This window comes from Asparagus officinalis, chromosome 7 (genome assembly GCF_001876935.1).
Source record: "Asparagus officinalis chromosome 7, Aspof.V1, whole genome shotgun sequence".
Taxonomy (NCBI): Eukaryota; Viridiplantae; Streptophyta; class Magnoliopsida; order Asparagales; family Asparagaceae; genus Asparagus; species Asparagus officinalis.
Genome location: NC_033800.1, coordinates 25372541 through 25385075, shown reverse-complemented (window position 1 = coordinate 25385075; position 12535 = coordinate 25372541). Strand labels below are relative to the sequence as shown.

Sequence of the window (12535 nt, the reverse complement as noted above, 5' to 3'; positions counted from 1 at the left end):
TATTAATTTAAAAATGTTATATAATATATAACAATAATAAATTGATATAATTTAATATATTATTATTTAAAAATAATATGTAATAATAATATATAATACATTAAAGTATAATATAATATTATAATACATTATACAATACTTATTATTTGAAAATAATATGTAATAATTATAATATAATATAACACATTAAAGTGTAATATAATATTATAATACATTATACAATACTATGTTGTATTGTATTTAATATTTGTACTACTATAATAATGTAAACTAAATATTATAACATTTTTATAATATTCTATTATAATTAATATATAATATATTAATAATACATTTAATACTAATATTGTAGCGGGTCAAATTAGTATTGATAAAAATCACTCAACATTGTGTTTTGAAAACACTTTAAAGAAAAGACACAATACTGTAGTGTTTTTTAAAAATACAACAAGAAAAATAAAATGGTATCCGTACGAATTCGAAAGGTGTAGTTGAACATGGAGATGACGAGGATGGTGATATCACACCAAAAGATATGAGACGAAGAGGCTTGATCGTGATTACGACGTGCCGTCCCCCACTTGTGGTGTCTGAATGTGCGCACACGGGAAGAAGTATCCTAATTAGTACAGAATAGGAATATATTTCATGTTTAAAAATTTGGTGGCACTAGGGGCACACCCACACCACAACCTCAATCACATCCCTCTCTCATTTGTTACATTACACCCGGTCTCATATGAGATTTTAAAATTTTAAAATCCCATGTGAGGCCCGGTGTACTGTAGCAAATGAGAGAGGGGTGTGGTTGAGATTATGGTTGGGGGTGTGCCCCTATCATTTTCCTTAAAAATTAGTCACTCAAATCATTGAACATACTATTAGGTCATTAATTCTTAAGTTGATTTATAATTAGTCTGTCAAATCATAGAAATTGCTATTAAGTTATTTTATTTTTAAAAATTGTTCATTAAGTTAACTACAGTTCAAAAAATAAATTAATATGATTAATATACTTTTAATATATTAAACATGGAAAAGGAGAAAGAGGAACTAACATTTTCTAACATTATTAAGATTAATTAATTTTAAATTTAATTAGCTTAATTAAGATGGATTAATTGTTTAAAAAATCAATTTCATATAATTTATTCTTTAGGAGTTATTCATTGGTATAATTTGGAGATAATGAAGATAATTTTTGAGACAATTTTTAAAGTTTTGGACATCTGATAAAATTGATGGATGACTATACTATAAGATAAATATGTCATCGTGATGGTTTAAGGCATAAATTTAAAAGTACCAATAGTTATGATGGCCCATGTGAAAAAGAAAAAAAGCCTCTTTCTTATTGTATTAAAAATTTGTGTGGCGTATGGTAAAATGAAAGTTAAAATATGTAGGTTTTTCTTAATTTTTACCTTTTCTATCCATCTCTTTTTATGAAATTTTTTCTGTCCATCTTGTAACTTGTATTTTACTTTTATCACCACTCTATAAATTTCAGATAATCAATAATGTCTTACAAATTTGCACACCAAAGAATGAGTATTCAGGGCTATTTTCTTTTTTTTTTTCTTTTTGTTGTTGTTGTTGTTTGGCGAGGGCACTTCCCGATGATACTTCGGATCATCTAGTATTCCAATAAATTAAATTTCCGTGGATGTTCTCCAGGACTATTTTCGACATCATCCCTTCAAATGCTTAGGTTAGTAACTTTGTGAAGAAGAATAATTAGACAATTGTAGGATTTTTGTTTGTGTGCTGATTGAGGAGAGGGTTCTATACCTTTATGGTAGTTACTTTGCCAATACCAATAGCTCCGTACTAAATTATATCAAAAGCTTGTTATATTGCTAAACAACCCCTTATTCCTTTTCATCATTGACATTTGCTTATAAAGCCCAAATGTTAGACTTGGCCATCATTTTGTCCAGATATCCTCCAACCAATTATAGATCACCAAATCTCTTTGACAAGCATTGACATAAATATTTAATTGTAGATAAATCCTATAATCTATATGGGGACCAATTTCATGCCTTTTAAGATTGATAGACATAAGCAAAGGCAGCATCTTCCTTGAAAAAGAAACAACAAAAAGTAAGTATCACTTCATCAGAAACATTTAATTCAATATAGAGAAAACCATCACCTGCTATTTTACATAATGTAAGTGTTTGCTTAGATATTTAAATTTCAGTGCATAGTATACTCGCATTGAAAAAAAAAAAATTCACAGTTAAATTGCAAATATCCATCTAACGGATTTGAAGTTGATTACACGCTTGTTGCTGCAACATTAGCTACGTTTTATTTTGGCAGCAAATTAAACAGCCCACAAGTTCAGAAAACTTTTACATCAAAGGTTTTGGGTCACCCAACAGGAAATTTAGAAGGAATTTGTTGAATGTAACAGGATCCTCAGAATTCGGCAAATGACCAGTGTTCTTCACAATTTCTAGTCTAGATTTCTCTCCAAGTTTCCTGTGATAATAAAGAATCAGAAACATTAACTAACTCAAATTTAAGCGTTTAAAGTTCTTCGTTAAGGTCATGAAAAATTCAAAATCATATGTTAAGAATGTAAGTGTTGCGCGCAGCGGAAATTTCGGCAGCACTTCGGCAGCACAACAAGAGAGTCAGGTCGCAATAAGAATTCCCGTCTCACCAAGGAGACAAGAATCTGAAGCGGATATCTCAACCAAGTGAGATATCGGCTCTTCCTCTCATCAGTTCTAGGACTGACCTGTCGAGGGATCCTAAAAGCTATTACAAATCACACAAAATTCAGTACAACCAATTTTACGTGGTTCGGCAAATTGCCTACGTCCACGGGGCAAGGAGGGGGGAGATCTACTAATAGAGGGAGAGAATACAACTAGGGTTTACAATCACTCACAACCTAAACCCTCAAACAAACTCTCAGATCCCTCACAAAATCTCTCTACAAATAAAACAAAAGGACTCCACAAAAGCCTCAACACAACCACAATTTGTCCTCTGTGTTTTTCACCTGCAGCCGCACAAAAGAGAAAAACCAAATCTCCTGATTGCCTTTTCCTGTAGCCGCACAAGTGCACTGTAGCCGAAGTTTTGCTGCAGCCGCAAATCTTCAAAATCACCTCCTGCGCACACGTTTTCAACAAAGCCCCCTGCCTGCTTCCACTTCACGAAACCCTAGGATGGGTTTTTAAATGGTTTGTTAATGGGCCGCACTGCATCCGGGTCATGTGAAAGAAATCCACAAAACTCGGTGTGGCCCCCACAACCCCACAAACACGTTTCACGTGTTCACAATTCTCCACCTCGGTGAAGTTTTCTCAAAACTGAGCCGACACCAAAGCAACCGGATTATCCTTCGTGTGGACTTTTACAATTTCCACATCGTCATCTTCAAGAACATCTCGAACGAAGTGATAACGAACATCAATGTGCTTCGTCCGCGCATGAAAAACCTGATTCTTCGCCAAATAGATAGCACTCATGCTATCATAATGAATAGTGACGGACTTCTGCGATATACCAAGTTCCTCCAAAAGTCCTCGAAGCCAAATAGCCTCCTTTACAGCCTCTGTAACTGCCATATACTCTGCCTCCGTCGTAGACAAAGCCACCGTCGACTGTAAGGTGCTTCTCTAACACACCGGTGCACGGGTCAAAGTGAACACATACCCCGTCGTAGACCGGCGCTTATCCAAATCCCCGGCATAATCCGAGTCCACATAGCCAATGCATAGCTGCCCACCTGTAGTGTCCCGCTCATAAACCAAACCAACATTGAGCGTACCTCGAATGTACCTCAAAATCCATTTCACGGCGTCCCAATGACCCACTCCTGGATCGTGCATGTATCTCGAAACCATGCTTACCGCCTGTGACAAATCTGGCCTCGTACATACCATCGCGTACATCAAGCTCCCAACCGCACTCGCATATGGAGTCTTCGACATCAACTCTCTATCTTCAACTGACTTCGGTGAAAGACCAGCTGAAAGCTTCAAATGGGCTCCCAATGGTACACTAACTGGCTTCGTATCCATGCTAACATGGAATCGCTGTAGAACTTTCTTCAAATAAGCCACCTGTGTCAAACAAATTCTGCCCTTTTTCTTGTCTCTGCCGATCTCCATCCCTAAAATGCGCTTCGCCTCACCCAAGTCCTTCATCTCAAACTCATTTGAAAGCTGAACTTTCAACTCATCTATAGCCGACCTGGAAGTAGAGGCAACCAACATGTCATCGACATAGAGCAACAAATAAATGTACGCACCTCCTTTTAACTTACGAAAATATATGCAAGATCAAACTGGCTCCGAGTGTACGAATGACCAATCATAAAACCATCGAATCGCCTATACCACTGTCGAGGAGACTGCTTTAAACCATATAGCGATTTCTTTAGTTTGCAAACCAACTTTTCCTTTCCTGCAGCTCGGAATCCCAATGGCTGAGTCATATATATTTCTTCATCAAGATCACCATGAAGAAATGCCGTCTTCACATCCAACTGATCTAACTCCAAACCATACTGTGCCACCAAAGCTAGCAAAATCCGAATCGAAGAATGCTTCACCACGCCTATACCACTGTCGAGGAGACTGCTTTAAACCATATAGCGATTTCTTTAGTTTGCAAACCAACTTTTCCTTTCCTGCAGCTCGGAATCCCAATGGCTGAGTCATATATATTTCTTCATCAAGATCACCATGAAGAAATGCCGTTTTTACATCCAACTGATCTAATTCCAAACCATAATGTGCCACCAAAGCTAGCAAAATCCGAATCGAAGAATGCTTCACCACCGGAGAGAAAACCTCATTATAATCTATTCCTTCCTCCTGTGCATAGCCCTTCGCAACCAACCTAGCCTTGAACCTCACTGGAGTCGGCATACCGTGCTGGCACCCGTATGTCTCTCCTCTGTCTCCGTGCCGCAATAGAATCCTGAACCTGAGCCGTCGGTTCCTGATCCTGCACATCAGTACCCGTATCCTCTGTGTCACCGTCATGATCGCCTGGCGTCATCTGAGTCGGCACTCTAATGGATACTGTACCATTTGGCCAATGTGGAGCTGCATCGATCTCTACCACCTACGATATCTCCTCCGTCGGGTCGCTCTCCACTTAATAAGAGATGGAAAGCTTCAAGATAGATGGCTCATCAAATGTGGCGTCCCTACTCAGCACAATCTTCTTATCAACTGGATCCCAAAGCTTGTATCCCTTGACACCACGCTTGAATCCCACAAATATAGCCTTCCTAGCTCGAGGTTCCAATTTATCAGTTCTAACATGATAATATGCAGGGCACCCGAATACCTTGAGCTGGTCATAGTCATGTGCTGGCTTTCCCGACCACATCTCCATAGGGGTCTTCCCCTCAATCGCAGATGAAGGCAGCCTATTAATGAGGTGGCTCGCATATGTAAGTGCCTCAGCCCAAAAGATCTTCTCCAAACCACTCTGCGACAATAAGCATCGGATCTTCTCCAGTAAAGACCGATTCAACCTCTCTGCCACCCCATTTTGCTGCGGTGTATGACTAACTGTGAAGTGTCTCTCTATGCCCTCGTCTCGACATAGCTGCTGAAAGGGGTCAGAAGTATACTCACCACCGTTGTCGGATCGCAACGTCTTGATCTTTCTCCCAGTCTGCAGTTCCAATCTCTTCTTCCACTCCACAAACAAATCTAGGACTTCACTCTTCTTCGTCATGGTGTACACCCAACAACGCCTAGAATAGTCATCTACAAAAGTGACGAACCAATGTCTACCACCAAGTGATGCAGTCTTGGTGGGACCCCAAACGTCTGTGTGCACGTAGTCCAGGATGCCCCTCGTCTGATGAATGGCAGTCCCGAACTTCACCTTCGTCTTCTTGCCAAGAACACAGTGCTCACAGAACTCAATCTTCCCACTCTTGGCTCCCTTCAATAGCCCCTGCTTGCACAATGCCTGCAGTGACTTTTCACCTGTGTGCCCCAATCTATAGTGCCAAAGTCTGCTCATGTCCGCTTCTGAAATAGCCGAAGCAACCTGGCCAATCTCGGTGCTTCCCTTCAGATAATACAAATTCCGATTGCGGACTCCCCTCATCACCACCAATGATCCCTTAGTAACCTTCGCTACAGCGTTTTCGAAAGTCACCTTGAATCCCTTCGCCTCCAAAGCTCCAACTGAGATAAGATTTTTCTTCAGTTGAGGAACAAATCTCACCTCCTTCAACTCACGGACTACTCCATCGTGCATCCTAATCCGTACGGTACCTATCCCACAAACGCCACAGGATTGATCATTTGTACCTATCCCACAAACGCCACAAGATTGATCATTTCCCATGACAACAACGCCCCCGTCGACTTTCTCAAAAGATGCAAACCAGTCTCGCCTAGGGGTCACATGAAAGGTAGCGCCGGAATTAAGCATCCAATCTGATGCATCCACATGGTTCACCTCCGGAGTAATCAGTAGAGAAAAGCACGAATCATCGGAATCATCGCCTTTCGCAATGTTCACCTCATTGGCCTTCGGGCCCTTTTTCTTGCCATTCTCTTTCTCCTTGAGCTTCGGGCAGTCTCTCTTCCAATGTCCCTGCTCCTTGCAGAATGCACATTGGTTCTTTGTTAATTGGTGGCGGCCTCTAGACTTTGACCTCCCTCTGTTACCACCTTTCGGATATGGGCTTCTACCTCTCGTCGACAAGGCCTCTCCTGAAGTACTAGCGCGGGAAGTCTCCTTATCCTTCCTCCTCAAATCATAGTTGGTCAATGCGTTAGTCACTTCACTATAGCTGATAGAAGATCTCCCATTTAACAAAGTGAGCACGAAGGTATCATACTCCTCATCCGGTAAGGAGCCCTACAAAATAATTGCCTTGTACTCATCCGATATCTTCTCATCAACATTCGCCAAGTCCGACAACAACTTCGTATAGTTGTTCACATGAGCCGCAAGCGAGGTGCATCTGGACATCTGGAATCTGAATAACCTACGCAGCAAGTGCAACCGGTTCTCAACACTCTTCGTAAGGTACTTATTGTTGAGAATTTCCCATATCTTCATCGCAGACGTCACCCCAATCACATCATACTTCAGTTCCTGTTCTAAACAGGACATGATCACCCCACAAGCATTCCTATTCATTTTCTCCCATACTGCCTCTTCATATTTAGGTGGCCTCTCGTGGACCATAATGGTCTCTTCCAAATTCTGAGCATTAAGCGCATCCTGTACGTCGCTCATCCACAAACCAAAGTTGATTTTGCCGTCATACTTCACCACACTAATTTTAGTGTTCTGAAAACCAACTTGTATTGTACTCGCCATCGATTTGCTGCTTTCACCTTCTTCTCCCATTGCAAACTAACTCCAAAATTGTAGAGAAAGAATAAATTTGATAGAAATTAGGAACCACCCAACTGAACCCTAGATTGGATTCTAAATAGATTTCCTAACCACACGAGGAAAGCGAAATCTCCAACGGTAACTCCTAATGCTATCTCCACCGAAGCCGAGAGCTCCAAGAACTAAGCTTCACACAAGAATCTTCCTCCACCAAAAAACCCTAGATCTGAAATCTGGGCTCTGATACCACTTGTTGCGCGCAGCGGAAATTTCGGCAGCACTTCGGCAGCACAACAAGAGAGTCAGGTCGCAATAAGAATTCCCGTCTCACCAAGGAGACAAGAATCTGAAGCGGATATCTCAACCAAGTGAGATATCGGCTCTTCCTCTCATCAGTTCTAGGACTGACCTGTCGAGGGATCCTAAAAGCTATTACAAATCACACAAAATTCAGTACAACCAATTTTACGTGGTTCGGCAAATTGCCTACGTCCACGGGGCAAGGAGGGGGGGAGATCTACTAATAGAGGGAGAGAATACAACTAGGGTTTACAATCACTCACAACCTAAACCCTCAAACAAACTCTCAGATCCCTCACAAAATCTCTCTACAAATAAAACAAAAGGACTCCACAAAAGCCTCAACACAACCACAATTTGTCCTCTATGTTTTTCACCTGCAGCCGCACAAAAGAGAAAAACCAAATCTCCTGATTGCCTTTTCCTGTAGCCGCACAAGTGCACTGTAGCCGAAGTTTTGCTGCAGCCGCAAATCTTCAAAATCACCTCCTGCGCACACGTTTTCAACAAAGCCCCCTGCCTGCTTCCACTTCACGAAACCCTAGGATGGGTTTTTAAATGGTTTGTTAATGGGCCGCACTGCATCCGGGTCATGTGAAAGAAATCCACAAAACTCGGTGTGGCCCCCACAACCCCACAAACACGTTTCACGTGTTCACAGTGAGATCAATGTTGAAAGAAGTAGGCAGAAACATACTCTTTGACCTTAGCTGCTTTATCTAAGGGGAAAATACGATCATGATCTCCCCATATGATCAAAACATCCTTAAAAAGATAATCAAAACAAACAAACTCAGACTCATCAATAAATTAATTATATTACACTAACTACTAACTAATTAAAGTACTGATAACAATATAAATTAATAATGGATATCACGATATAAGTAATATTTAACACCTGAGTGAGCTGAGTAAGTTGAAACTCATTCTTGTTGCCGAGAGAGACTCCATTTGTGAGCTCCACTTTCTCCTTCCGGTTTGTGCAGTATAGATTCTGCAATGCAGTTTTTTCACCATTATAACTAACAACTTAACCAAACAATTCCGACTTCTTAAGAAACTAATTAATTTATCCAGAGAACTTACGGATTGAGGGGGAAACCATATATTTGTGCAATCGGAAAAAATTGTTAGACATTATTTATTTTATTTATTTTAAAAGTTACTATCGAGCATATACATAAGCTAAACTACTTTCTGTCGTAGAATTTGAATCTGGTAAAAGACGGAATATAATTATTGTGCTTATTCTCCTAGCAGTCTTTTCTCATATGTGCACATTTAAAGGATCTCTTTCGCAAATTACTCAAAAAGGTCCTACCAATACACCAATCCAGAATTATGATTATGGTTGAGGGATGTGATTTGGGTTTTCCAATTTTACACCCCATAATTAATCATGTGTTTTTGCACTATCCGTCCTAAATCTTAGTATTCACAAAACTATCCTCAAAGTTGTCACCTTTGAAAAAAATTTATTTAACATTTTAGCAACGCGTCAACTATGGTAGACTAGTTCGTAGCTACAATGTAAAAGTATCACCCAAAAAAATAAAGATAAAGAAAAAAAAAACTTCTACTCATAGTGCTTAACAAAGTCAATGTTTTGTTTAATTGAGGGGTACTTTTTATTCACAGTGTCCAATCATCTGTTTGAAAAATCAACGACAACGACAATGATATAGGGATCAACTTCTGAGTAGTGAAGAGGATTTGAATCCATTTTTTCCCCAAAAATATTGATGAATTGATGGTTTGTTTCGTAAATATTGAGATTTGGGGGTAATTTTGAAAATATCCATGATCTAAGAGGTATATATACAAAAACTATATAGTTTTATATTCTATCCCACAAGTTGATCACCATATTTCCATAGCTAGATTCATGTAGCGATATTTTTACTTTAAATTTGTGATATGTAAAATTTAGATATAGTGTAAAATGAAGTTAATTTCCTTCCGCCACATTAAAACTATGGCAGTTATGATGAGTGTATTTAGGCTTATAATTTTATACTCTTGACATAAATAATCAAACTTCATCACAAAACAAACTGCTTCATTTATAGTGATAGACAAGCAAGTTCTGAAACTTTTTTGTTTATTTATTCTAAGAAAAAATGGTACTGGCCTTGAATTTGGAGTATTTTCTTGGAATTTATCCACGGGTTTCTTTCCTCCTAGAAACCACCTTCAAAACGGGATTGTTCCGTAGAAACAACCTTTAATTATCAATTGATATAATAAAAACAATCTTTAAAGTGTTCTACTGGCCTCAGCCAACCTCAATTAAGAATCATCTCTCTAATATGTTTGCTATTTGACAACTAGTTATTACAGCAAAATCAGAAGAAAAAATTGAATTAAAAGTGGCTCCTAGCGGTTCATTACAGTAGAAAAAATTTGTTTAAATATAATTTACATATAAATTGACAATCAAACCATGATTTCTATAAAAAATCCTATTTTTAAACTTGTTTTTTAGGAAAGTGGGGATGGGTGGGGGGGGGGGGGGGGGAGCCTTCATCCAAATTCCGAAGATACCAAAAGCAACGTGCGTACCTGTTTAGAGCATCCCTACAGAAGAAAACCCGGCATGAACCGATGGCGGATTTTGTGCACGCCGAACTCAATCAGCTTCCTCAAACCGTTTCGGTGCTCCGCGGTGCCATCATCCACACACGTTCACACCCCGGGCCCTCTCCCTCCAGATCACTGTCGTCCTCCTCCCCTTTCAACAAATCGAGCTTGGCGAATCACCGACGCGGAGCGCACCCGATCCCGAGCATCCTACAGCTCAGTGGTACGCACTGAAAGACCCCGTAGACTGCGCCCACAGTAGACTCCTCAATCGCCGAGCGGTCCACCAATGGGCTATGGACTCGGCTGGAATAGTTCTGGACCGACGCCGCGATTCCGTAGTGGATCCACGAGAATATTATGGTCGGGACCACGAGAGGGAATGTCGGCGGAGAGGGGGCGCACCTGGTTGGCCATGCCACGTGGAAGCGTGTCCCCATGCGTGGATCCAGGGAACACCGGCAGATGCGGGCCTGTGAGGGCCTGGAGGCCAGTAGCTGATGTGGTCTACGGATCGAGAGCGATCGGCGGATTGCATGTCCGGAGCCAGCGAAGGCGAAGGCCGCGACGCTCGTTGACGTTGGCAGATGATGAGGGCAAGCTGCCTGGAGCCTCACCATTAAAATGAATTAGCAGGTTGGCCCCCAGGCCGGCTCAGACTCTAATTATTGGACTTTTCCTTCCTTTGGTTGTGGATTACATAATATATCAGGTAAATTTTTTAAAACACCAGTTGTTTCAAATCTTATATAGCCAAATAACTCTTTCCGAACAAGAATCAGCCAAAACCGACCCTTTTCAAATAAAAAAGGAAGGAAAGTGGGGATGGGTGGGGGGGGGGGGGGGGGAGCCTTCATCCAAATTCCGAAGATACCAAAAGCAACGTGCGTACCTGTTTAGAGCATCCCTACAGAAGAAAACCCGGCATGAACCGATGGCGGATTTTGTGCACGCCGAACTCAATCAGCTTCCTCAAACCGTTTCGGTGCTCCGCGGTTGCCATCAACTCCACCACTTCACACCCCGGGCCCTCTCCCTCAGCATCACTGTCGCTCCTCCCCTTTCAACAAATCGAGCTGGCAATCACCGACGCGGAGCCCACCCGCATCCCCGCACATCCTACAGCACGTGGTACGCACGAAACCCACCGTAACTGGCCCACAGTAGAAACTCCTCAGATCCCGAGCCGGTCCACCAATTGAGGCTATGGACTCGGCTGGGAATAGTTCTGACCCGACGGCCGCGATTCGTAGTGGATCCACCGAAGAATATATGGTCCGGGGGACCACGAGAGGGAAGTGGCGGAGAGAGGGGCGCACCTCGGTTGGCCCACTGCACGTGGAAGCTGTGTCCCCATGCCGTGGACTCCAGGGAACCACCGGCAGAATGCGGGCCTGTTAGAGGGCCTGGAGCCCAGTAGCTGATGTCGGTCTCGGACAAGAGCAGACGGCGAGATTGCATGTCCGGAGCCAGCGAGGCGAAGGCCGGCGACTCGCATCGTATTGACCGTTGTGGCATGATGAAGGAGAAGATGCCTGAGATGCCTCACCATTAAATGAATTAGAGTTGGCCCCCAGCCGGCTCAGATCTAATTATTGACTTCCTTCCTTTGGCTTGTGATATAATAATATATCATCGGGTAAATTTTTTAAAACACCATTTTTCAAATTTATATAAGCAAAATACACTCTTTCCGAAACAAAATCAGCCAAAACCGACCCTTTTAAATAAAAAAGGAAAGAGTCGGTTTTGCTGCGGAAGAGATTTTGGAATTGCACGGGGACTAGCAGTCCCAGTGCAAATTTCATCTTTCCTTGTTCAATCCAAAACATTTATTCCCGTTAAAGTAAACCCTCCACTCTAGCGCTTTACTAACCAGTCAACCCTAACACACATGCTTGCTGGTTTCACCCTCGGCAACGCCAACACCGAACATTACGACGACGCGGACATCGAGAAGACCGGTGAGAGCTACGCGGCGGCCAGGCAAAACCGATGATGTGGAGGTTGTGGTAGTTCAGGAAGGTCAAGGCGGATGTGATCAACAGGATTAGCGGGGTTCTTCGTAGGGAGGGTGGAGGTAATCGAGGAAGAGGACGGGGTAGTAGGCGTTGTCAATGGCGCAGGAGGCCCACTTCCAGAGGCCCAGCTGGAAGGCCCAGAAGGGGGAGGAGAAGGCGGAGGAGACCCAGAGGACGTAGCCGTCGTTGGAGGGGAAGAGGGAGGAGAGCTTGGCGGTGATGAGGGCCTCGGGGAGAGACCAGAGGAGGGGGAAGAGGAGGAAGTCGGTGATGGAGAGGGG

At 42.0% G+C, this 12535-nt stretch overlaps 1 protein-coding gene across 1 annotated transcript in view; it reads right to left on the bottom strand.

The window, feature by feature from the left end:
- The window catches only part of LOC109846856 (60S ribosomal protein L23-like), a 25646-nt gene continuing 21427 nt past the window's right edge, over positions 8317–12535 (bottom strand). The window contains exons 2-3 of the mRNA XM_020416095.1: positions 8552–8647; positions 8317–8415 (exon numbers count right to left, since the gene is read on the bottom strand). Of these exons, the coding sequence (XP_020271684.1) occupies positions 8317–8415; positions 8552–8647 (195 nt within the window). The remainder of the gene's footprint in view (positions 8416–8551; positions 8648–12535) is intronic.